The sequence below is a fragment of the Phalangium opilio genome, unplaced genomic scaffold (assembly GCF_054372755.1).
Source record: "Phalangium opilio isolate 3A_F unplaced genomic scaffold, DU_Popi_V2 ptg000042l_1, whole genome shotgun sequence".
In the NCBI taxonomy this organism is placed as follows: domain Eukaryota; kingdom Metazoa; phylum Arthropoda; class Arachnida; order Opiliones; family Phalangiidae; genus Phalangium; species Phalangium opilio.
In genome coordinates, this window is record NW_028324166.1 from 4,039,284 (window position 1) to 4,065,562 (window position 26,279).

Consider the following 26,279-nt stretch of genomic DNA (forward strand, 5'->3'; position numbering starts at 1 on the left):
GAAATATTGTTATATTATTATTATCTGTAGGTTGTTTCAGATAAGTTTGGCATTAATTAAGGGGTATGTTCTTTGAGTGGTTTTGAGGGGAAAATGTAACGTCTATGACATTTTGCGGTCCGGGACAGTCTGGGAAATAGCACACTTCATCTGGTCCAAAACCGGTTTATTAATTGCTTGGACTAGTTTTTTTAATTCAAGAAGTGGGGGTTACTGGTCCTCGGGACCAGTTTATTAATTGCAAATCTATAGGAGAACAAAGGCTAGGACCAGTCCGAAGACCAGTTTATAATTCCAGACACTAGGGGGTCACTGGCCCCAAGGACTAGTTTAAAAAGTATCCTTATTTCCCAGACTGGGGACTCCGGGCCACTGTTTTCAAATTAAGATTGTCTGTGCCTTACAATTCTATTTACAAGTTGGATTGGGACATGCTGGAATCTTAAATAAAATAATAAAAGTTAAGATATATTTTTAAATCTTCCTAATTCATTATACACAGTTAAGTGAATTAAACGTAATCCTCCTTTAGCGATGAAGTACCACGATAAACCACTCAGTAGCTATCGCTAAAAATGTTAAAAGCCATGATAAAAGAGGGATATCGTGGAATTTTAATCGAATTGTGAGAAGTACGAGAACGATGTGGTTACTTATTATGTTATATCCTCTTTAAATAGCGTCCCATTAATTGAATTTTTTTTTCGTTCCCTCATTAGGCAAGAAAACTTGGTACTTCATCTGGCTCCCGTAATTAACGACACGTTGTTGGTTAAGAAGCGATATCTAGTTTACTAGGTAGAAGGTTTAAGATGTCTAAGTATTCGCGCGCCATAGTCCCAGTCCCCTTTCAAAATACAAGGGGGGAGGCCGAGCTATTTCGCCTCTCCTCAGTCAGAAAATACGTAATTTTCGTCATTCGCGTTGCGCTGACGTGAGTTTTCAAGAACCAATGAGATGCTGGTTGTAATTTAGAGGCGGAGATTAACTCCGGACCTAACCTATGTTTGGACTGGAGATAAAACTAGAAATGTGGCGAATTTATACCTTCTCCCTAGTAAACTAGACATCACTTCTTGATGGGACCGTTCTTGAAATTATAGGATAATATAAGACAGGTTCAAAAATAAGAGATTTTATAGGAATTATAGGACCACTGGGCTCCCTGGCAGTCAGTCAAAACCTCTACTTTTAAATATATAGATAAGTTTCAATTTGAAGGAATATTTAATAGGCTCTTTCGAATAAATTAAAAAGATAAAATACCTTTACTTCAAAATTAATTTCTGGTTGCCAATTTTTCATGTAAATAAACCATATTCATATACCTTTACGTCATCATATAAAGATCCGGCTTGAACGTTTACAACGATGCGATGAGGCAAAACATTTCAGTGATTTATTAACTCAACATAAATTTATTGTCAAAATAGTCAAGTTGCCACTGTAACTGAAAATATATTAAAGTTTGACCCTAAATTACTTATTTCATTATGTCAATGTTGAAGTGACGATTTACCATTAAGACTGGCAGAATGGCAGCTTGGCACGAGGGGCTAATCACACACGTAGTCCTAGTATTCCGATTACGAGTTTTCGAGTAAACAGTTTCGCATTATCAAGGACAGAGACTCAAAAGTAATTCTCGACTGTAAATTAGTTTAAACAAATGCCACTAGATGCTCCTATAGTCGAAGGGTGGAGTTAACTTGCCCACTAAGGTTAGCTCCACCCTGGTGGACGAGTTCTGTTGGCTAGGTAAAATAGGTGTGTAGAAGATTAGATAAAATTTTACGGGTGCCACAGGAGGCTATATTTGCTTTAATCGATTAATCGAACCGGGTTTCAATTCCAAGAATTGATAATACTGCGAATTATTGGAAAAAAATTTCAATCGATTAATCTAACCGGGTCTGAATTCCAAGAATTGAAAATATCGCGAGTAACTGGAAAATTTATTTTAATCGGTTAGGCCTAATCGAACCGGGTTTTTATTCCAAGAATTGACAATACTACGAATTATTAAAAAAAAATTAATCAATTAATCAAAAAGGGTCAGAATTCCAAGAATTGAAAATATCGGGAATACCTGGAAAGTATAATTTAATCGGTTAATCGAACCGGGTTTGAATCCAAGAATTGATGATAATGCATATAATTGGAAAATTTATTTTAATCGATTAGGGTTTGAATTCCTAAAATTGATGATACTGCATATAATTGGAATTGTTTAATCGATTAATCGAAAAGGGTTTGAATTCTGAAAACTGACAATACTGCGAATATATTCGAAAATTTATTTTAATCGATTAATCGAACCGAGTTATAATTTCGTCGAATTCAGTGAAAGGTGCACCGTTTGAGCTGAGTGACTGGTCCCTCGGATTGACATCCGTTATGGCAAAAAGTCAGGGCCAAAAAAATTACCTCGAACAGAAAAAGAAACAACGAAAACTAGATAACTGTGTTTAAGCAGAGTCGAAAAAAACCCACTACTGGTTTGCCAATATAAAAAAGACGATATTTCATTTTAATGGTTTGAGTACCGCTACACGGTAAAACACGTGAGAAATAGAAGGAAGTTTATAACCATTTAAACTTGTAATTGGCAATTATACGGTGGCCCTCGAACACATTTCGCGATAAACAAAACTAATTTAATAAAGTAATTTTATTCTAAATTCCTCCAGAGCTATTATGAACTAATTGTTATGATATTTAGATCAAATACTAATTGCTAAACGCTAAACTCTATTTTAAAAGAATATAAGGGGATAAATATCCAATAAATTAATTAAATAAAAACTAATTTAATAAACTAATTCTAAATTAAAGTCCTCAAGAGTTTTTATGAATTAAGTGTTATGATATTTAGGTCAAATTCTAAAATTAAATAAAACTAATTTAATAAACTAATATTAAGACGTCCGGAGCTATTAACTAAGTGTTAAGATATTTAGGTCAAATTTAAATTTGCGTTTATAAGAAGAATTAAACAAACCTAATCTAATATAATAAACTAATTTGATAAGTCCTCCAACACTTAACAAAGTTAAAATTGTAATCGCTGTTTTAAAAAGATGAAAGTTAAATTACCAGGTTAGCAATAATAATGTGAATTAATTTAAGAATGACGATACACATTGTGTGAAGGGAGTGTATTTATCAGTATACAAATTTCGGGTCAAAGGTTCTTTTATGGGATAAAATATTAAAAATTAATGCTTTTCATATAAATATTTATTTTAAAATATGTAGTTAAAGTAATATTTGACAATATCCTAAGACAAACGACACCTCTATGTTGTTGTTATAGCTAAGGCTAGAGTATAATCTTACGTTTCCGTTGGTCGCCTCGTTAATTTATTTTCACTTGGTAGATTAATTTCCCTGAGAGCAGACGACATAAAACGATTCGCATTGAACTAAGACTTATGAATACCAACAACGCTTTCGCAGTCTTTAGACCGCAAAAGCAAAAATACCGAATGCAAAATGAAAAATACTGCCAATAATTCTAAAACATTTCATATATCGTCTGCTAAAAGCGTAGCTCTCTCATTAGAGCTATTGTGGTGCCATCTAGTTGCACTGCCCAACAAAATTGAAAATTTTCAAACTAACCCCGCGAATCTTTCTGTGAACAGTCAAATTAAACGAGCAAAGCAACTTCAATAAAGTGACCGTAATATTTTAGTCTAGTCTGAACATGCCTTTAAGGTTAGAGTTAGGGTTAGTTATATTTCTTTTAAAAAATATTTACCCATCTTATTGTTTTTCTTCAAAATTACTTTGTTTCATTCTCCCTTTGGAAGCTCCTGGCATAATTGTAGATGCGAATTAACTTGAATAACGAAAGCAACTAGAACAGTGAAAAAATTAAGGTTTGAAATATATTTATGTCTTCGTTTTGTTTCATCTGATTTGAAATAATAATTTCCTTAACTAACCATTAAAAGATATTTCCGCTCAATCATTTGATAAGTAACTTTCTCAAATGGAAGTTTGAACACTTAAACTTTAAAAGAGAGTTATTGAGAAATATTTGATTACGTTTCATAATGATTCTCTCTAAAACTATTAGGGCCAATCTAATAATCCATCCATGGTCGAATAAAACGGTAAGACTTATCTTAACCTAATTAAATTCAATCACGAATTAAATGTTTAATGGGCAGTTCCAATAAAATATATTCAGGTATTATTTTACTTGCCAAAGGATGCAAAAAAATATTTATATTTAAACATCAAATTTCTAGTATCAATTCACCTAATTCGTATTGTTTTTTATTAAAAAAGATGTTCGTTACATGAAGTAATTTGATTAATTATGTTTTCTAGCTGTTTTTTTCTGGCAATACTCTAAAAGGGACTGTAAAGAAGGCATCTTTAGGTGAGTGGGTGAAAATTATTTGGAATACGTCACAGACACCACGTGATGACAAGATACAAAGACTCTACATGCAGTGGGACTGGACACCTAATCCTGGTTTTCCGCGAGATTGCAGCGCCAATACCCTGAAGTGGTAGTTTTCTTATTGGCTCACTTAAACTACGTTTTGATGACGTTGCTGACAGGGCCGGCGAAAAATACGTAATTCCTTTTTACCTCTGTCGCTATGACCCGCATCTTCTTTCATACCCCTCCGTCATAGGGAAGGGGGTCCGGGACTTTGACGCGCGCTTAGATTACTCTGTTCTCCATTCCTACTTCTAAAATTAAATCTATCCCTGGTATAATGTTATGTTACCTGAACTTCTCCATTAATATCATTGAAATATACTGCATGAACAAATATCTTTCAATGTTTTATAATGGACTTCTGATATGAAACTGAGAAGAAACTACCACTTTTGACCTCTCTTTTCTGGAGTTATTCAACGCAAAAATATTTTATATAAATTACCGGTTTTTTTTTCTTTTGGTAGTACTAATTGCCAACTTTGGCTCGACGTCGAAGTTGAATTTGTTGATCCTGTTGCGTTTCCACCCCCTCCTTATTCTTTATTAAACTTTTGCAATCTTCGGTGGTATGGGGTAAAAGTATGAACGTACAGGCGGATGGCCCTGGATCCCTGGTTTTTCTCAATAGAAGAGTTGTTTGGCAGCGTTCTTCTTGAGCTTCGTCGTGAAGATGCTAGGCTACGACGGTAACGACTGTGGTTTTTTTTTTTTATTATTTTTGCAAAAACCGACTTACCTTGCCAGATTCCCGTTTATTCTGTATATTATAAAGAAATGATATTCAATACGAAAACTATTTCAATAATTATAGCTATTAGGCATCAAAATCTAGTAGAAACATTAAACTAAAAGGATGTATTATGAAAGCCATAAAAGTATTGGCAAATAATATGGATTTCTTTAAAAATATTGAAGAAGTTGCTAGAGTATAAACCAAGATAAGTTCACGATGCCAAAAGGTCATAAGTTATGTTGCATAAGTTTGTCAGTGGTTACTTAGAGTTTGTCATAAAGTGACGTAGGTGAAACGTCATAGATTCTCGTAAAGCGGTGCCTGGTGAGGTGCTATCAAAGGCTTAGTACAGACTAAATTGGAACTAGATGGACTGCAAAATTAACCACCGAGTGTAGTGAATTCTTGCTTGTCGTTCTCGAATTAGTTTGAGCTGTAAGTCTCTAGCATTGCGAAGTATTGGAGGTGTCATTCTTATGGAACATATCTTATAAACTTATGATGATGCCAGAAGCAAGTAAAAAGTTAGATTTTTGATACACCAAGGCATATCGTTGAATAACTAATTTTGAAAAAAGTATTGGCAAATAATATGAATCTTAAAGAAAAATTAAGAGTTATGCCAATGATTATGATGTATATGATCAGAAGATGCCAGAAGCCAATAAGAAGTTAGGGAGCCTTGCACTATCGTTGAATGAATAATGACGAAAACGTTTTGGCCAATAATATGAAACATGTTCATGGTGCATTTAAACGGAATATGCCAGAAGCCAAAGCACTGTCGTTGAAAGTATTTTGCTTGTTGTAAAGTGAGGCATTGGGATATATGTGAGCCCCGTAGTGTACCAAATGAAATTTACAACGTAAAGTCTCGCTTTATCTCACTAGAAACAGTTTCTTTGGTCGACCCGTCAGCGTTCCACTTTAATATTACCAGAAATGAGATGAGACTAGAAGTACTGAGCTAAGCAAATTCTTCACTCGGCGAAAGTGAATATTCTTGATAACACACCAACTGTTGGCCCTCTAGTAGCGGTTTCTGAATTTTCCCTCCGAAACGTGAGACGCTCGTGGCCGTAGACGGCCGAACTAGATTCAAGCACCCGCTTCGTCCGTGTTCCGCGGCTTTAGGTTGAGGGGAAGGGGGTAGGAAATATTTTTGGAACTTGACCAATTTTTTTCTCTGTAGTGAAGGCGCGATGGAAGCGGCATAAAATCCTCAAATTTGTTCACTAGTGCCAGGATCTATTACCAATGCTAGAGCCCTTCACTTCTAGTCTCATCTTACTTCTGATATTACGTTTCGTTTTTTCTCTAATAAGTCTGCTTTTGAGCCATTCGTTAGGAACAAACTACTAATTGTTTCGTCAACTAAATTATTTTTGAAGAAAATCTATTAATTTTATTAGTCAACTAAATTATTTTTGATGAAAAACCATTAATTGTTCAGTAAACTAATTTACTTTTGAACAAAAACAATTAAATGTTTAGTCAACTAATTTACTTTTGAACAAAAACAATAAAATGTTTTGTCAACTAATATACTTTGAAGAAAAAGAACCATCGTTTATACACGACGTGATTAAAAACCCAACTAGCTCAGTGGTACGAACGAAAACAAAAACAATTGTATTATGTTTAACATAAAAGTAATGGTCAGCAAGCAAGTCGCTCGTACCCTAAACCCAATTTGAAATTTCCATTTCAAACTTAAATCCTGTATTCCGGCCGGTTTTGCAAACCACTTGTTTATTATGATTAGGCTCAAAAAGTATTTGCTAACTTTTTCTATGTAATTTTCCTCCGTTAACCCCCCAAAAAAAGTTCAGCCCCAGACAATAAATATTTTCTTTACCGCATTTTAAATATTTTAAATAAAATAACTCCGGTCATTTGGTAATTTCGTCTCACTCTTAACATATATTCAAAGCTCACCGGCGGCCAGTTTAGAATATTTTCCCACATTATCTCGTCGTGACTTATTCATACTCGGCGGTAATCTCTTTTATATGAAAAGGGGAAAAACTATTTACCAAAAAACATCTCCCGCCTGCAACTACGCATTCACTTTCTTATTGGCATAAAAAACGTTTATTTTCACATTCCATTGAAACGGGCCGAGAAATTGGGATTGGGAAATCGTCATTTGGGATGCCACAAAGAATGTGTTCATTTATAACACGGAGCACAAGGTAATAATCCAACTTTAAGGGTATATATGGTTTGTTACGAATTAGGGTTTTGCGCGTCAGAATCAAATGTATTCTCCGTGGATTAAGGCGAATTGATGATAAATAAAGATGTTTTTGGGCACAGCTCAGTTTGTTTTTCTATGGGCTTACTGTGTTTGTTGACGTCACATGGGGTGGGGCTTCACTGCACGTACCTAAGAGATTGGGTATGCGTCATTGGTTTTGCTCGCTGAACGCCATTAACAACACGCTCTACATCTTCAATGTGTTCATTTATGACCAGGCTCACATAGTAATAATACAACAGCAGGGTACCGTTTGGTATTTTACCGCTGTGTTCAGATTTTCTCAAAAATTGCAGACTCGAGGAGTGGCCAATTTTTTAATCCGTAGAATAAGCTGAACTTCAATAGTTGAAGTCATACTCGCTGCCTCTCTTTTAACCGCGCCATCTACCCTCTGCTGCGGAGAACTGGGGTTCCCTTAATAGTTATTCCTTACCAATTACTTTTTACGTCGCGGATTATATTATATCATTTTTAATAATAGTGGATATTTCATACGAAGTTATATGTCATTCGCTCTTACACTTAATAGAATTTAATAACTTGTCCTTTGAAAAACGTTTCCGTCTCATTTCCATGTCAAACTTTCCCTTGGTATCTCTTGATTCCGTTATTTTGTTTCAAGTCTACTAAAAATACAGAAAAATGTGATCCTTCAATACACATGTATAACAAGATTTTGCTTTTAATCAAAAATAAAATTCAAAGTATTTAAATTGTTAGCCATTTTCAATGTAAAAAATGACAAAATATTTGGACAGCTTCGAACACAGCTAGAATAGAAAATGTCTACAATACAGGATGTTTCAGATAAGTCTGCCATGAATTAAAGTTTATTTTTTGGGTCAAATTGAGTGGAAAGCGTTAAAGAACATGCGGTCTTGAACTGTTTCGGTGGTACGGACCCCAATCATAGATTGACCCCTAAAGCATGAAAATAGCCAACCTTGGAGTAATAAGCTTACGCACACTTCTACTTATTTAAAAGTACACTTCAGCTAGATTAAAGTTCCAATAACGTTCTTAAACTGAAGATAATTGAAGGCTGCTATGTCTTACTCCATATGTGTTACTATTTCTTTCAATTAGGGACTACTAGATGTTTGGTAGCCCATATCTTCATAACCAAATTCTTTGGCACTTTCCGCTCATCTTGACTCAAAGAACAAACCCTTCAATTTATGACAGACTTATAAGACATGTCCTTTACATTCCACCATAAAAGATGTATCACCCATTGTTATTTCCTTAGTATATAATACCCTCAGTGACAAATTATTGCAAAAAAAAAAAATCATTTCAATTTTTTCTAAAAACCAAAAAAAATCGAAACGTTACGTCATTGGTGCCACTATTTACTAGCATCCAAATGTACATACATACATACATCCGTAGCCGTAAATCTGACTCGAGTCACGACTGACTTAAAATTCAATCAAATTAAGCAAACAAATCATCCGTTGATGTATTTATTCCCCAAAAGCAGTTTATGATTGTAAACTCGGACTTCATAATTATACAGTATAGAAGTCCGTTACTAGCTTTCCCTGTTTAGGCTGTTTTGCATGTTAAACGTGAAGTTAGTTTTTGGCTAGTAATCCTAATCCTAGTTCTCAGGAAGATGCTTTAGCTGTTCTCTAAATTCGAGAAAGAAGACTTGCTCGGTACGGAGGTCACCAAGATGCATCCGCGCGTGTAGTGACACACTTAGAGGCAGGGATGAGGTCACGAAGTTTTCCGGGCGGCGAGCATCTCACCCTTCAACTTTCTCTTTCTAGTCACCCTCCCTCTCTCTCTTTCTCTCTCACTATCTTTGACCCTTTACCCCCATATCCCCCCTACCTCCCTGACGTTGGTCCATCCCCTCCAGGTGGCCCCCTCCCTAAGAGGGAATCATTCCCGGTCTTGCAACTCCACCTCCCACTCTTCATCATCAACATCATCTTCTTCTGCCTCTCTCTCTCTCTCTCTCTCTCTCTCTCTCTCTCTCTCTCTCTCTCTCTCTCTCTCTTTTCTTTCCATTATTTTACGTAACCTCGAAATAAAAAAGGCCAAATAAGATGAAACGGGAAGATGAGTATAAAAAGGAAGATGTTTAAGGAAAAAGTTATCAGTTTTGCAAACGTGCCAACTTCAAACAACACTTGGATTTTTACCTCTCCTCGGGCACTTTTTAGGTATACATGGATTAATATTTAAACGAAATCGAAATTTCTTGGATACTTATCAACATTTTTTTTAATTCTTTCCACTCTCTCTTTCAAATTCCTCAGTAACCACAAATACAACTGAAGATGAAGTATTTCGCCTTTGCCAGTAAGTACTTTTACAATTACTCGAAAGGGACTTAGTTTTAGTATTGAATCTATATTACCTGTAAACGGTTTAGGATTAGATCTACCTTTTTTCATCGAGTTAGAAATTAGAGATATTTTAGACAGCTTCATTTTGAAATATTTTCACCATCCGTTGGTTAAAAACCAGGAAGTTAACGATGGATAATAATATTGGCACCAGTTTAAGATTTAAAACTTCGGACTACGCGTTTAAAAATTTTAAAAACTACGCTCTCTTCAACGATTTTCAATTATTTTAGCCATAATTTTTTTGAAGTACTTATATTTACTAAAGCAAAATTATTACCTAACGATAAATACTTTCTAAATTATAATCGGTATAAATAATCGAATGCTTAAATAATAATCGATTAAATCGTAATCGAAACAAAATTATGAAGAGATATCCAGGGAACGCGCAACAGTACTAAGTTTATGATCACTTCAACTACCATTTTATCGAATGGTAGTTAAGTAGCTGCATTGAAAATACGAAAGAACCCATTATCCTAACATGTTTTTTCTCTTCATCATAGTTTTTGTCTGCTTGTCCACATTGGCCATGGCAGTCACTAGGGTAAATAACAGAAAACATTTTAGTTCAAAAATTGAACACCTATTTAACTCGTTACTCCGCAAATGTACTTGCAGACGAAAAGGCAAGCGTACGCCCTTCCAGACGGAGCCGAATTGATCGTTGGCAACATCCAACAAACCTTCACTTGCCCGCAAAACACTTACACCGGATATTACGCCGATGTCGCCAATGACTGCAAAGTCTTCCACGTTTGCCACCCAGTCACCCACGCTGACGGACAACAAGAAACTTTACAATGGAGTTTCTTCTGCGGAAACCAAACCATCTTCAACCAATTGACGCTCACTTGCGGATTCCCCGAAGAATCAATCCCTTGCCAACAAGCTCCAGACTTTTACTACGTTAACCAAAACATCGGACAAGAAGATGCTCTCTTCTTAACCGACGATGATGTTACACGAGGTAACCAAGTTGTCGAAGCCGCCTATGGAACCAGGACCGCCCGAAGACAGCAAGCGGGCAAATAAATAAATGAACCAAGCAATTAACGGAATTAATCGATTAACGGACTAAAATTAACACAATTTTATTATTCGCTAAAACAACGAAAAAATCATCAGCTCGGGGTACGGCGCGGTTCATTATAGGTTATCACTTTTAATAAGACTTTTTGATATTGGCAATAGTAACGCCGTAATGTTTAAACATAGATGGCGCCATTTAATTGTAATATACTTAATATGTTTTAACATTAACGTACTCTTCGTTATGTGGGTTTTGTTATAAACGGCCTGTAAAATATTCATAAACGTGGGAATTTTGTTTTTAAGTTAACACTCATTCGCGCAAATCATCGACTACTGCTACGCACTACACTAACATCAGGGAAACCTTTAACCTCGGTGTTATTTTTCATTTCCATCTGGTTATTTTTTTGTACGCTCTACTACAACCTGTTCACCCGCATATATCTTCGGCAAGGCGTATTGTAACTGTAAACGATATCCTTTTGTTTTTTTCGTTATAATTTCTCGGTTTAAGTTCCGATTTCCGCGAGTCTTTTAAGTCAATTAAAATGTTTTGTATATATTATTATTATAAAAATATTTTATTATTATTTGTTTTGTTGGATCAATAAAAAATGGATGCAAGTTTAAAAAAAATTGTCTGAATTTAATTTTTATACCCAGTGGTACAGTGCAGGGTTCAAACTACTTTTGGAAAACCGATTTCCCTGACTGTTCCAAGTGCTAGACCACCCACCTAGTAACTGATGAAGTGATTGTTAGCAATAATAACTAAGGGATTGGTTATTTTTAGTTGGAGAAATTTCCCTGATTTCTCTGAATTTTACTAAAAATGACAAATTTTCTTGAGCTTTTTTTTGGAATTTTTAGTCAACGGATTATTTTCCTCAGTTTCTCCTGAATTTTTTGTCAACGGATTATTTTCCTCAGTTTCTCCTGAATTTTTAGTCAAAAATTTATCTCCCTGAGCTTCTCTTGAATTTTTAGTCAAAAATTTATCTCCCTGAGCTTCTCTTGAATTTTTAGTAATTTATTTCCCTGAGTTTCTCCTGAATTTTTAGTCGACAGTTTATTTCCCTAAGTTTTCCTGAATTTTTGAACAACAATTTATTTCTCTAAGCTTACCCTGAATTTTTAGACAACAATTTGTTTCCCTAAGCTTACCCTGAATTTTTAGACAACAATTTGTTTCCCTAAGCTTACCCTGAATTTTTAAACAATTTATTTCCCTGATATTTTAGTCAACGATTTATTTTCCTGAGTTTCTCCTGAAAGTCTAGTCAACAAATTATTTCCCTAAGTTACTCCCGAATCTTTAGTAAACAATTTATTTCAAAAACTTTTCCAGGTTTTCCAGGTTTGTATGAACCTTGCAGTGGGTTGTAGGACGATTTTGAGTATAAAATATTCGATGATGTTTCGCCCTAAAGGTCACCGTGAACAAGTTCTCATCGAAGTGTTTAACGTTTAACCCCTGAAATTTAAGCAAGAAAATGCAAATGAAAGCTAGTTTTATTATACAGTCATCTTTAGGGAAAAATTTCATAGAACATTTTCAACTCAAAATAGCCCATAGAACCCGCTCTACTTGGGCCCTACCCCCTTTTGGAACACCCTGAATAAAAGGGTAATTATAAGCTTTAATTGCGCTTTTAATTATGGCGAAGGTAAAATTTTATAACGATCAACAGAGAAACGATATTAGAAAGTAAATCTTTATAGTTCTTTTTCGTGTGTAAATGCAATAAAATCTGTTTTATATAAAACAAGTTGGGAAAACCAAAATATTACCTCTCCGAGTCAAGACGACTACTTACAAACTTATTTACCCAGATATGGAAATGTTTCTTAAGTTAAAATTTATGAAATATTAAAGCAGTATACAAAGAATAGCAAATATACTGTAAATCAGACGACATTTTACATCCAATAATGATATACTTGTACACATTAAAATCATCCGATGGGGGAAAAACGGGAAATGAAGAGATAAAACTTTGGAGGGATATTACCTTTACGTGTTTGTAAAGGCCCAATTTTCTACTCCTCAACTGTATGCCCTCTATGTTCAAAGCCATATTCACAACAGGGTTGCCATGTAAACACTATCCTCTCGTTTCATCTCAACGATTTTCTTAGTTTGTCAACATGACTGTTAACGTTACATAACACCAAAGCTTATTTGTGGCTACACACACTGAAAGTAAATGCGTACCATAAAAAGCATGAAAACACGAAGATATTATCCGATTACGATCAGACCTTTCACTGGTCTGGGCTGCGTTCAGCAGAGCTAACCAAAAAAGACAGCGGAATATGGAAATTTTAAGGGGGAGGTATGTCGTCATAGCTTTTCTCCGGTCATCGGCGTTTTATAAATGACGCTAGCGCAATAAAGCGTGCAATGTACCAAGGCTTAACAAAAATTGGATGATAACATATTTATAGAGATAGATAACAACTTTTTTAATTAAAATTAGAAACTAACATATCTCTTAAAATTCTCGCGTGATCAACTGGTTTCACGCCAATTAAATAGCTGTAGTCCCATAGAGCTATTTGTATTAATTCCTCCATGGTTTTTACGCCAAGCTGAGAAATACGCGTTTTACGTCACGTTACCAAAGAGCCGACTATTTTCTTTGAAGACCGCGCTAGCTAAGCGCTAAGCACCGTGACGTCAAAATCCAAAAACAAAATCCCGTTAAGTAGGACACTGTTAACAGCGATGGGCTCTGCTGAACGCGCCCAGATTTCCACCATGATTATAATATCTAAGCCTAAAGTGTATTTAACTTTCGGCTCACTCTGAACCGTTAATGTCTCTGCATTACAGAAACGAAATCCGAACCCAAACGTTTACTTTTTGGTTCACTAGGTCTATTGACAAATAAAAGTTCATTTGACCATCATAGTAGCGTTGTGCTTGTATTCACTTTAGAAAGGATTATGCTATAAACAGATGTAGTATAGCTTAAGTAATATATAAACATCCATTTTAAATAATAATATTAAAAAAAATCTTTGGAATATCAAAATGAAATAGAGCTTTAAAGCTACAAAAGTACTAAATGGATCATAATTACGAAAAATATTTCCACATATTCACTTTATATTAAGGATAAAGGGAATATTATGGTTCTGTAGGATTCCTTTACACATCAAAACAAAACGAACTTCTAACGCAGCCCACTACTGTAACAACGGACGGACACACACAGACAAAAACATAGACTGCTTTTTAACTCTTTCCGTATTAATTTTGAATTGAGAAACAAGATTATCTTAAATATTAAAATAAATATAATTAATATTTAATATTTTCTTCGTTAGTTATTCGCCTTATTGAACGTTACATCGTTTTAAAAAAGAACAATTAAACATTCTTGAGAGACTGGACTAATATTGGCGTTTGAAATGAAGCATACGCCGGTTGCTTCGCTTTACTCAAATAGGTAGTATATAAGGGTGTCGAACTACAGTTAAAAGCAAGAACAACCGCAATTGCGAAAACCTATCGTGGACAACCCACCCTAGGGAGGCTAGACGTTTCTCGTAACCCTAGCTGATCGCCGCGAAAGTCTTAAACCAAACTATGACGATGGAGTAGAAGCCAGGTGTGCAGACTGGTGTCCATGTGGGATGGACAAAAACAAAGACCATCAGATGGTGGTGTAGAAGCCAGGTGTACAGACTGGTGTCCATGTGGGATGGACAAAAACAAAGACCAGAAGATGGTGGTGATTAGAAGCCAGTATGTACAGACTGGTGTCCAAGTGGAATGGACGTAGACCAGAAGATGGTGGTGTTTAGAAGCCAGTATGTACAGACTGCTGTCCAAGTGGGATGGACGAAGACCAGAAGATGGTGGTGATTAGAAGCTGTATGTACAGACTGGTGTCCAAGTGGAATGGACGAAGACCAGAAGATGGTGGTGATTAGAAGCCAGTATGTACAGTTTGGTGTCCGTGTGGAATGGACAAAGACCAGAAGATGGTGGTGTGAGAACTCAAGTAGAGGAGCCATTTCCGTGACTGTGAATGCAGTTCGGAAATGGCGAACACGTTTGCTCCGATTTGGAAATTGCGAACGCGGTCACGTGGGTGTAACAACAGACAGACAGACAGACAGACAGACAGACAGACAGACACACACGTCGAAATTAGAACCTCTCCGTGACATACGTCACTCGGAGAGGTAAAAATATTTCCAGTTATGAATTTAAATAAGTAGATTTTTTATTGCGGTTTTCAGAAGGAGGAAAGAAACATAAGTAATTAGGTAAAAGAAGAAGTTACACGAATAAATTATTCAAATTAAAGTGGCTTCCGAGTTAATGTCTTTTTAAACTCAAGTTGAAGTGCATTCAATAAAAAGAAAAATACGAGGCGTATGCATACGGAATGGTAAATCTCTCAGGAATTAAAGTAGTGTTTGAAACATTAAATTGAAAATGTTATTTTAACTGAAATGTTTCATTTTTATTAAAAAAAATAGAAGGAAATATTTATGTGTTCCTCTTTGTATTATTAAAGGGACTGTAAAAAAGGTGGGTAAAAATATTTTGAAATACGTCACATGCACAACGCGATGTCAAGATCCAAAGACTGCATGGATTAGGATAGACACTTATTCCTTGATTTTCTCGAGATTGCAGAGTGAATTCCCCATAGTGCTAGTTTACGAAATAAAACGAACTAAGCATCTTTGAACCACGCCTCTCCTCGGTCACATGGTGTATCTGACGTATTTCAAATAATGTTTACCCAACAGTCCCTTTAAGGTGGGGTGGCGTAGCGGTTAGCGCTTTCGCCTCGCAGCAAGAGGATCCCGGGTTCGATCCCGGATTGTGGCACCGGGTGAAAATCTGGGAACAAATCCTTCTGCGTAGAGTTTGCAAGTTCTCTCCCCGCTTGTCAAAGGAGTTTTCCTCCGCGGTCTAACCCGGTTTCTCCTTTCCATCAAAACTTGCAGAGGTTAACGGTAATAGTTAGTATAGGGCGCTGTCGGTTAGCTGTGGCATAGGGGCTAGCCACCACCCCTCTATGCATTGTAAAGGGACCCACCTGTAAACAAGCCAAAGGCTTAGTGTGGAAATCCCTTCATAGGCAAAGCTTAGATTATTATTATTATTATTATTAAGGCATCAAAAGTAATTTTGATGGCTTAAGAGTGACTTTAAGTTTTTACATTTCTAGCATTATTTCGTGTACATGTATTAACTTATAAAGATGAAGCAACTCATTTGTTGCATCAGTTATTTTTAAAACACCTTGCCAATATAATGGAAGTTTACATTTAACGTGAACACAGATTATGCGTTTATCAAAGGAAGGTCAAGTTATATTTTAAATCAGCATCGATTTAAACTGAAATGAAAGAATTTAAGTTCAAAGCGTCTATTTTGATATTTTGGATAATTTGGAACGAAAATTAATAAATTTTACCAGTACTTAAAATTACATACTAAACACGCTTCGCTTCAATGAATTTTCAGTTTTCTTAAGTGTCTTCAAAGGAAATTGAAACGTTTATGCCGTAAATTAGACGAAAAGAAAGAATTTAAATCAAGCGTGTTATGAAATTTGAATTTTTGTTATTCCGTAAGAAAAATAACGTACGGCTACGAAATATTCACATCTACGTGTGTTAGATTGAGTCTAAACAAGTTGGGAAAACAAAAATATTACCTCTCCGAGACGAGGACTATCTACCTACTTATTCAACTCATAATGAAAAAAAAAAAAAATAAAATAAAATAAAAATTACCATTAACTATTAATAACGTGTTCTCCAGAAACTGCTTCCAACTCTAACACTAGTGTACATACAAGTCGTCAGTTAGGATCGGAAAATGTCGTTGCGATTTACGACCTAAACAGCTTAGAGTTACCGATAGTTATTTATAACGCCATTAGAAGACGTAAACAGCGTCTGACGTTTTTTCAGGCCTACGTATTTATATTTTAAAATTAGAGAACATGAAATATTAGATAATAAATTTATTTCTTTATATTTTTGGATACATATATGTATGTATATGCTTGGAAATGTCGATAATGACTTTCATGCAATACTAAAAGCATAACTTTGAGCGAATTTGATTTAGGCGTTGCTGACGTAGTTTAACTTCTTGTTTCTCATGTGACCAATGAGCTCCACACGCCACAAACAACGTTCCTATAATCTACGTGGTGTTTATATAAAAACACAGGTAGATAAAAAATGGAAAGCTAAAAAAAATTTCTTCTAAAATCGAACTGCGCAAATAAATTTATTGAAACTAGTTTATACGAATTACGCAATGCTTCGGGGGAATTTTTTGTTGACCAGAAGTATAGATGAAATCATTCGGTATATGTATTCCCAAAAATTAAATTGAACGATAGCCAATTTCAACTTATCTCATCAACTCTAAATAATTATTTCCACTTTCACATGTCGCAACTAATAATTAAATTCATTTTTTCTTCATTAGAGGGATAGTAGCGTTATTATACTCGCTTTCGAAAAGTTTTGGTAAATCAAATTAGGGAGACGCTAGAGAGGCGGGGCTTAAGATGGCTAATCCCTTTTCCCTCAAAATGGCGGCTGACATTTCAGAGTGCAAAGCTGTTGGGGAATACCCCTGATTGGGTAAGCGAGGGATGCACAATGTGTTATGTAGGGGCGTGTCAAGAACTATATTTTGAAGTAGTAGCGTTACTATTTCCTGGAGTAGTGATTTGGCAACATCACGTGACTTAAGCGTGGCGGATAGATTCAACGGAAATACCGATGCCCATTCCCACTGATAACACTAAGAAATTTGCGCATGCCCAGTAGAGCTCTATTTGAAGGAAGATAAGCTTGATTTTGGCCACGCCCCTACATAACACATTGCACATCAATTTAACCATACCAATTTTTCCCGTCGGCAGTGCAGCAGCACTCAAACGTTCCTTCTGTTGCATTACGCATATCAAAGGCTTTTTTCTTCATTTTCTATTAATGATAAATTTATACGCTACTATCCATTTAATTACGGTGCCGGTTCTCGAAAATTAAATTTTAATTTTTGTTTTTTTTATTCATCGATATATTACAAAACTTGGCACTAATACCAAAAACTTATATAAATATTTTATATTGAATAATGAAGAAAAAATACCTTTAACTTCTGCTTATTTGGAAGCTCTAGGATTAATAATTAATTATTTTAATTATAGATTGCTGTGAGCTAAATGGTTATTAATTGCGGTTATTAGGGTTAATTTAATACAAATTGATAAGCCGATTAGATTTAAAGAATCAGGAAGATCTTAAAACAAAACACATTGATTTGCCGGAAGCACTCTCTGTCTTGTTTTAATTAGAAAAAAATTTATTGGTGACGTATTTTTATAGCTTGGACCATTCCATTAAAATTAATTATAAGAATCATTTTTAATTACTATTATATTCAATATATATTATTTTATATCATATAGAAAAAAAATCAGGAATGGATAATAATGTGGCGATCATCTTTGAAAGCCGAGTGACTTGATTCGGTAATTATATCAGAGGTAATTTAAGATAGGTATAAATTACTATTATATTTAGTTAATGACTTTTATCATTTGGATATGAAATAAATTTTTAGGATTGGTTAGAGGTAACCATCTTCCAAAGCAGTCACGTGATTCGTTAATTAAATTGGTGCTAAATTACCAAGTATAGGTATAAATTACCGATTTATAACTTACGTCAATTTTATCTTGGCACATTTTATCCTACAAATTACCAATCTATCTGCGACTTATTTTAGTATTTTTGGCATTTAAAAAATTAAAACATGTACCTAAATTATCGAGAAAACAGGAGTTTCATTCTGTTAACTAGTTTTTCATTCTCCACCATTTTGAATGGAAGGTGATACCATGATCTTTAATTTTCAATGCCGGAAGGTTTTGATCTATTTCAATCATTAAAATTGGGAAACTTTAGCATAATAGTTAAGATTTGTAATTTGAAAAACGAAGATGACGTCTTAACGATGTCCGCAGTGACGTCGTTACGGTGTTCACCGTGGTGGCGTTACGGTGTCCGCCGTGGAGGCGTTACGGTGTCCGCCGTGACGTCGTTACGGTATACCCTGTGACGCCCTTACGGTGTCCCCCGTGACGCCCTTACGGTGTCCCCCGTGAAGCCATTTCGGTGTCAACTGTGACGCCATTTCGGTGTCAACTGTGACGCCATTTCGGTGACAACTGTGACGAAATTACGGTGTCGTTTCGCTCAAAATATCACCAAAGCTTATTGAAGCCGCAAAAAAAAAATTCTAACCATATGAAATTAAATATCTTTATCGAATATTTAATGATTGATTTATACGCTGTTCCATACATACAGTGGACATTGTTATTTATAATACAATATTGATGCAAAATCAAATATAAATTATATAAAAACGTCTTGGTTTGGACCAAGGCCGAAAAAACAACCGATATGTGTGAGGTTTATCAATTGACTGAAGTTTCAGATATTGAAATTTTTTTCTAGTTATTTTTATCCACTCAATCCTTAATCTATATTTAATTCAATCAACTGATTTTACTGTTAATCGATCAAGTCCCTCTAAATTAATTCAAAAAATTACATATCTACGCTTTTTTAAGAACAATTACATTTTCCGAAAACATTTTATCATGAAATTAATTGTTCTTGAAAAAGCGTAGATATGTAATTTTTTCAATTAATTTAGAGGGACTAGATCGATTAACAGTAAAATCAGTTGATTGAATTAAATATTGATTAAGGATTGAGTGGATAAAAATAACTAGAAAAAAATTTCAATATCTGAAACTTCAGTCAATTGATAAACCTCACACATATCGTTTGTTTTTTCGGCCTTGGTCCAAACCAAGACGTTTTTATATAATATCTGTCACTTCAGTCTTAATGTAATTAAATTTTGAATAATTATGTTTGCTTTACCGTCATACATTTGCACTCTAAAATATAATGGTGCATTCAAACACCATATATGCTGTTTTTTCCAGTGCCAAAAAAGACATCATTTAGGGTGTACTTTAACCCCATTTCTATGATCAATTCACGCCATTTACTAATATTATTTGGAAGTATTAAGGAAATATTAGGCGTTTAAGCACCATTTACAGTGGCTTTTAACATTCTTTTTTTTTGACAATCTGTCGAACTTCTAATATTACTTAGTTTAATGGTTTTAAAAGTAGGGAAAAAGTATACTACCTATGTCACATTATTAAACCAAGTGAAGTGAAATAATTGTTAAATATTTATTATAACCACTACACCACAGACACGTGGTAAGTCTAAGTTTTCCAAGAGATCTAACTAATTATTATGTCCAATCACGATGGTTAAAACATGTATCTACCTGTGCTCGAACCTGGGACTTTCCGTGTGTTACGCGGACGTGATAACCACTACACCATAGATACGTGGTAATACTGAGTTTTCCAAGAGACCTAGCTAATTCAAGCGCCCAATCACGATGGTCAAAACATGTATCTACCAGGGCTTGAACCTGGGACCTTCCGCGTGTAAAGCGGACGTGATAACCACTGCACCATAGATACGTGGTAGCACTGAGTTTTCCAAGAGATCTAGCTAATTCTTATGTCCAATCACGATGGTCAATACATGTATCTACCAGGGCTCGAACCTGGGACCTTCCGCGTGTGAAGCGGACGTGATAACCACCACACTACAGATACGTAATAACACTGAGTTTTCCAAGAGATCTAGCTAAATATTATGTCCAATCACGATGGTCAAAGCCGTACTTCTGTAATTAACTAAAATTAACATACTTAGACTTAATTGTTTTGATCAAACTGGCTGATAGCACACCCTGAATACTTAATTGTTAATTTAAGATAATTCCGAAAAGTATCTTCGCTGTAGTTTTTAAGTTATCGGTGGGGAAAAATCACGAAAAACCCATGTTAATCTCCATAGGAAATTAGCAAAAGCGGGTGAATATTACTTTAACGTTACAAAACGGTATCAAGTCATATCTACAAGGGCCTACCGGCACTGTAGAATTAACGAATTATAGACGATATTATAATACTCACTTTTACTTTAATTCTAAATAATTTAATACTTAATCGCGACTGTTTTGAAACAAAGCAATTAATAGCTATAATTGAACCCGTTTAATAGCTTCCTGAAAAGAATTAACTCAAAAGCGATTAACATCGCGGAAGCTACCTGATTTTCGACTATCAACGGACCACAATTTTTTTAATTCCTTATATTATATTATAATAAATAATCATTTCATTACTTTCCGTTCAAAATGCAAATGCAATTACCGTTAGAAAAGGAGGTTCGTCTAATTACCGGAACTACTTTTTTATATAAATGAAATATTCACCGCTAACTTAAGTTAAATCTCATATTAATGTAAATATACCGGTCATAATTTGTTAGTGAAAGGCATCTCAAGGATGAGTTTTAACCGAGATCATACTAATGATGACCAGTTTTTTCGTGTGAATTTTTAACTTGATTAAGAAAATTGTATACTAGTGCCTTCATTATTATATTAAAAGGGAGAGTGAAATGATATTAATCGCGATCATTGTTCAAAGTAATTAGAGAATTAGTACGGTGCGTCTATTGGTAATAGATGTTTTAATCTAGTATCACTGGTGCCACCATGGATACGTAAAAATACTAAAATATTATGGATTCCTATCTTTACCCTTTCACAAGGTATTCCGCTTAGGTGCCCTATCAGTAGAGAAAAAAGACCAGGGATATTATGTTTTAATCTATCCCTGGTGCCACCATGGATACGTAAAAATACTAAATTATTATGGATTCCTATCTTTACCCTTTCACAAGGTATTCCGCTTAGGTGCCCCATCATTAGAGAAAAAAAAATTGACTTTAACCCCGCCCCCCCACCTTGTGAGTGAGAAGGAAATTCTTACTTTTTCTTTCTGCGCATCACAGTGCGCATGAGCGAAATTTCAATCTCACCACTCAGGATTCACCGGAGGGCTATAATTAGTTTTCCCCCCACGTGACTAGCTACTTCCGACTCGCTTTAGAACAGTCTCACATCCATTGTAGCACCCAAGGAGCGAAGGCACTCGGTGTTGCCCGTCAGCCCGTCGGGACATTTTTATTTCTTTTCACTCGGACATTATACCATACAGAAGGATTTTTAAATTTTTGGCCGCCATTTAAAAAGATGGCAACAAATCGAACCCAAAAGATCATTCAGCCCGTCTATAGGTTAAAGGAAAGCAGTGTACTAAATATTTGCGAAATCGGTTGAAACGCGCAGACTTTGTTGCAAAGAGAAGATTTTTTTTTCATTTCTGGGCGCCATTTTTTAAGATGGCGGCGGATTGAAAAAATCTTTCTTAGTACGCGCCTACTACTTATGAGTAACGTTCCTGCAAATTTTCAGCCTTCTAGGGCAAGCGGTTTGGAGTGTGGGGTTGATTACCAGTCAGTCTGTCAGTCAGTCAATCAGTCAGTCAGGACTTTGATTTATACATTAGATATACAAGATATAAGTGAATGTTAAAACAAAGACTGCTTATGGATGGAATTTAAATATTTACGTTTTAAACGCATCCTTATGGAAAATATTATAGGGCTATGCTAGTACACAAAGACCAGGGATAATTATTACAGACTCAATGATAAGTGCCTTGAATAAATAAGGTTATAAAAACACTCCCATAATCAACCGATAAAAGTTAAACAGCGTAAAATTATTCATACCCAATTTGTTAAAGATTAAACCGCTATTTATAAACTAAAAAATATACAAATTGCTTAGCTGGAAATTATCTAAAAGGATTCTCATCGCATCAATCTCGCAGCGAGGGATTTTTATATTAAAAAATATCTAGCGTTCAACCGCAACCACACCAAAAAACTGGATAGGTGCATGGCCATGCTATTCTAAGAATATATTTTTTTAGGCACTTGGAAATTGTTGAATGGCTAAATTGGGAAACATTTTTGTTTTCGTAACATGTGAGATAGTGGAAAAGGAAAAGAAAAACATTGCGATTATAAAACTAAAACGCGTATATTAAAAATGGGAAGAATATTACAATGAAAAACTTTCTTTCGATGGGCGGTTTCGCAGCTTTAAAAAAAGAGGTTCCAAGTTGAATCTAAACGGCCTTTAAAGTGTTACGTACCAAGTTTATGAATTAGGAAATACTACGTTACTTGCTAAGCTTCCTAAAGATGTGAAATTTCCGTAATTTTTAAAAATGGTAGTTTAAAAATTTCCCGATTAAAATCTTGGGAGTTCTTTCGGCAATTTATGGTAATTTAAATTTTCACGTGTATATGTTCCAATAAACAACGGTGGATTGTGAGCACCTTATACCTAGTTCGAGTGCTTTAAACAGCGTGAAATTGAGGAAAAACTGGACTACAAAGTAAAATAGGCCAATTTTTACAGTTTCTGGTAGCTCTGGCACAGTTAGTTTTACTAAAAAAAGGTTTTGACATCGAGCCTCAAAATTTGGGAGACTTTTTGGTAATTTACCATATTATAAACTGGTAATTATCGGTAATTTACAGTGGTATTTAATAAATTATCGGCGATTTACGGCGGCCGTTTCAAATTCCATAAAACGATGCTTATTTAGGGATAAGGACGTCATTAAAAGGCTTAATAACTAGGGACTTCGTCCCAATCTTGAGAAGAACTCGAATGAATGAACCTTCCCCTGGTGTTTCTGATATCAACCCATGCAGTTTGGTTAAAGCATCTCCGGATTGGAATTGAATGCTCTTTACAAGCTTTTCAATTTGTCGTAGATAGCGGTTGAATTTCACTTACAAATGACTGACAAAACTTGTCTACACACAATCTACAGTATACTAGAGTTTCGAATTAACGTGTCCATAACCCTTTAGAATAAAACACGTTTTTGATTTCCACCTTTTGATAAAAGAACTTGGCGGTTATTTAGGCCGAACGAGGAATCGCTTTCCCCGTTTTGCGAGCGAGCCAATACTATATGCCGGCGGAAGAATGTATTTTGGTACCTCGTAATCACGCGCTCGTCCTTTTTAAAATTCCCCCTCCTCGTTTCGAGAGGTCAGCACCTCGCGCTACCCGTGACCTCATTTTGGCCTATTTACGAAATACTCCCACGAGACGACCGCCGCCGCCGCTGCCGCCGCTCGTTTACATTGTGCAAAGAGAAAAAGACAAGCGTTCATCATCCAAGCTTACTTCCGATGGACCGAAAAGTCTTCGCAACAAAGACTAATCGCGTGTGGACCGTTTTAGAAAGTATAATGTTAATTATATTGGTGTAGTTAAAAGATGAAGTTAATATTATGAGATCGAAGGGTTTTCGTAATGGAGCACTTTGTTTAAAATGAAAATGTTAAAAGATGCGATTGGAAAGATTTATGAGGATTGAAAAATTGAAAATATATGAGAATTGATAAATAAAAAATATAGGATAAATAATTATTTAAGCACATGGATTTAGGCAAAATAATTAATTAAAATCACATGAATTTAGGATATACGATCAATTAAAACACATGGATTAAGGATATACGATCAATTAAAACACATGGATTAAGGATATACGATCAATTAAAACACATGGATTTAGGATATAGGATCAATTAAAACACATGAATTTAGGATATAGGATCAATTAAAACACATGAATTTAGGATATAGGATCAATTAAAACACATGGATTTAGGATATAGGATCAATTAAAACACATGGATTTAGGATATAGGATCAATTAAAACACATGGATTTAGGATATAGGATCAATTAAAACACATGGATTTAGGATATAGGATCAATTAAAACACATGGATTTAGGATATAGGATCAATTAAAACACATGGATTTAGGATATAGGATCAATTAAAACACATGGATTTAGGATATAGGATCAATCAAAACACATGGATTTAGGATATACGATCAATTAAAACACATGGATTTGGGATATAGGATCAATTAAAACACATGAATTTATGATATAGGATCAATTAAAACACATGAATTTAGGATATACGATCAATTAAAACACATGAATTTAGGATATACGATCAATTAAAACACATGAATTTAGGATATACGATCAATTAAAACACATGGATTTAGGATATAGGATCAATTAAAACACATGGATTTAGGATATAGGATCAATTAAAACACATGGATTTAGGATATAGGATCAATTAAAACACATGGATTTAGGATATAGGATCAATTAAAACACATGGATTTAGGATATAGGATCAATTAAAACACATGGATTTAGGATATAGGATCAATTAAAACACATGGATTTAGGATATAGGATCAATTAAAACACATGGATTTAGGACATAGGATCAATTAAAACACATGGATTTAGGATATAGGACCAATTAAAATTCATGGATTTAGGATATAGGACCAATTAAACCTCATGGATTTAGGATATAGGATCAATTAAACCTCATGGATTTAGGATATAGGATCAATTAAAACACATGGATTCAGGATATAGGACCAATTAAACCTCATGGATTTAGGATATAGGACCAATTAAAACACATGGATTTAGGATATAGGATCAATTAAAACACATGGATTCAGGATATAGGATCAATTAAAATACATGAATTTAGGATCAATTAAAACACATGGATACAGGATATAGGATTAGTTAAAACACATGAATTTAGGATATAGGATCAATTAAAACACATTGATTTAGGATATAAGATTAGATAAAACACATGAAAATAGGTAGAATAACACATGAAAATAGGTAGAATAAAAAATTAAAATATAGAGAATGAAAAGAAGAATGAAGAAAATTAGAAATAACGGTTTTCCTTTCACTTAATATTACTGTTTAATGACAATATTTCAGGTCGTCCCTGTCCTGTTTAGTCCATGGCAGCTCACTCACGCTCTTCGGGCTATTTGTTTAAGGTTTTCCCATCTTGAGGAGTCGCTCATTAAAAATTCAAGAACCCCCGTATAATTGGCTTCTTATAAGACAATCATTCGGTTCTCTTTTTTTTGTTCGTCCCGAAGTGGACTAACCGGTCATCGCAATCTGTACTCTAGCCAGCTATTAAGCGCCTAAAAAGGGAAAGCAGGGAAGGAAGGATAACATGTTTTCTTCTTATTTTGTACGAGAACATAAAAATTTAACCAACTAAAGAAAAAATATCCCTTGTTATTCAATTGTTCTAAATGCTAGAAAGTACTCGTGTTGACCGTAATAACATATTTTACTTCTTTAGCTATTAGTTCCAAATTAAATAACAAAAATAATTAACCACGCCGTTGTATAGCATAGCAGCTAAGAGACATTAGTGATTAGGCAGATTCGCATTAAAATAGTTATTGTGAATGAAATAAATAGTCCCAGTGCTATATTGAAT

The 26,279-nt window shown here is 34.8% G+C and overlaps 1 protein-coding gene and 2 non-coding genes across 3 annotated transcripts; 1 reads left to right on the top strand and 2 right to left on the bottom strand.

Annotated features, from left to right (window-relative positions):
- The first annotated feature begins 9,481 nt into the window (after window positions 1–9,481).
- Window positions 9,482–11,202, top strand: LOC149678491 (uncharacterized). Its single transcript, XM_089837157.1, has 4 exons — window positions 9,482–9,635; window positions 9,732–9,774; window positions 10,331–10,371; window positions 10,446–11,202. The coding sequence occupies exons 2-4, from the start codon at window positions 9,753–9,755 to the stop codon at window positions 10,857–10,859; spliced, it is 477 nt and encodes a 158-aa protein (XP_089693283.1). The 5' UTR covers window positions 9,482–9,635; window positions 9,732–9,752; the 3' UTR covers window positions 10,860–11,202.
- Window positions 11,203–20,370: 9,168 nt separating this feature from the next.
- Window positions 20,371–20,443, bottom strand: TRNAV-UAC (transfer RNA valine (anticodon UAC)). The gene has a single exon. It is a non-coding gene; the product is annotated as a tRNA-Val (tRNA).
- A 65-nt stretch (window positions 20,444–20,508) lies between these two features.
- Window positions 20,509–20,581, bottom strand: TRNAV-CAC (transfer RNA valine (anticodon CAC)). The gene has a single exon. It is a non-coding gene; the product is annotated as a tRNA-Val (tRNA).
- Between the last annotated feature and the right edge of the window lie 5,698 nt (window positions 20,582–26,279).

What these genes read in the sequence shown, in the direction of transcription:
- LOC149678491 (XM_089837157.1), top strand. Translation starts at nt 9,753, where the DNA reads ATGAAGTATTTCGCCTTTGCCA. An exon ending in GAAGTATTTCGCCTTTGCCA is followed by an intron (nt 9,775 to 10,330) that starts GTAAGTACTTTT and finishes TCTTCATCATAG; the next exon opens with TTTTTGTCTGCTTGTCCACA. An exon ending in TGGCCATGGCAGTCACTAGG is followed by an intron (nt 10,372 to 10,445) that starts GTAAATAACAGA and finishes ATGTACTTGCAG; the next exon opens with ACGAAAAGGCAAGCGTACGC.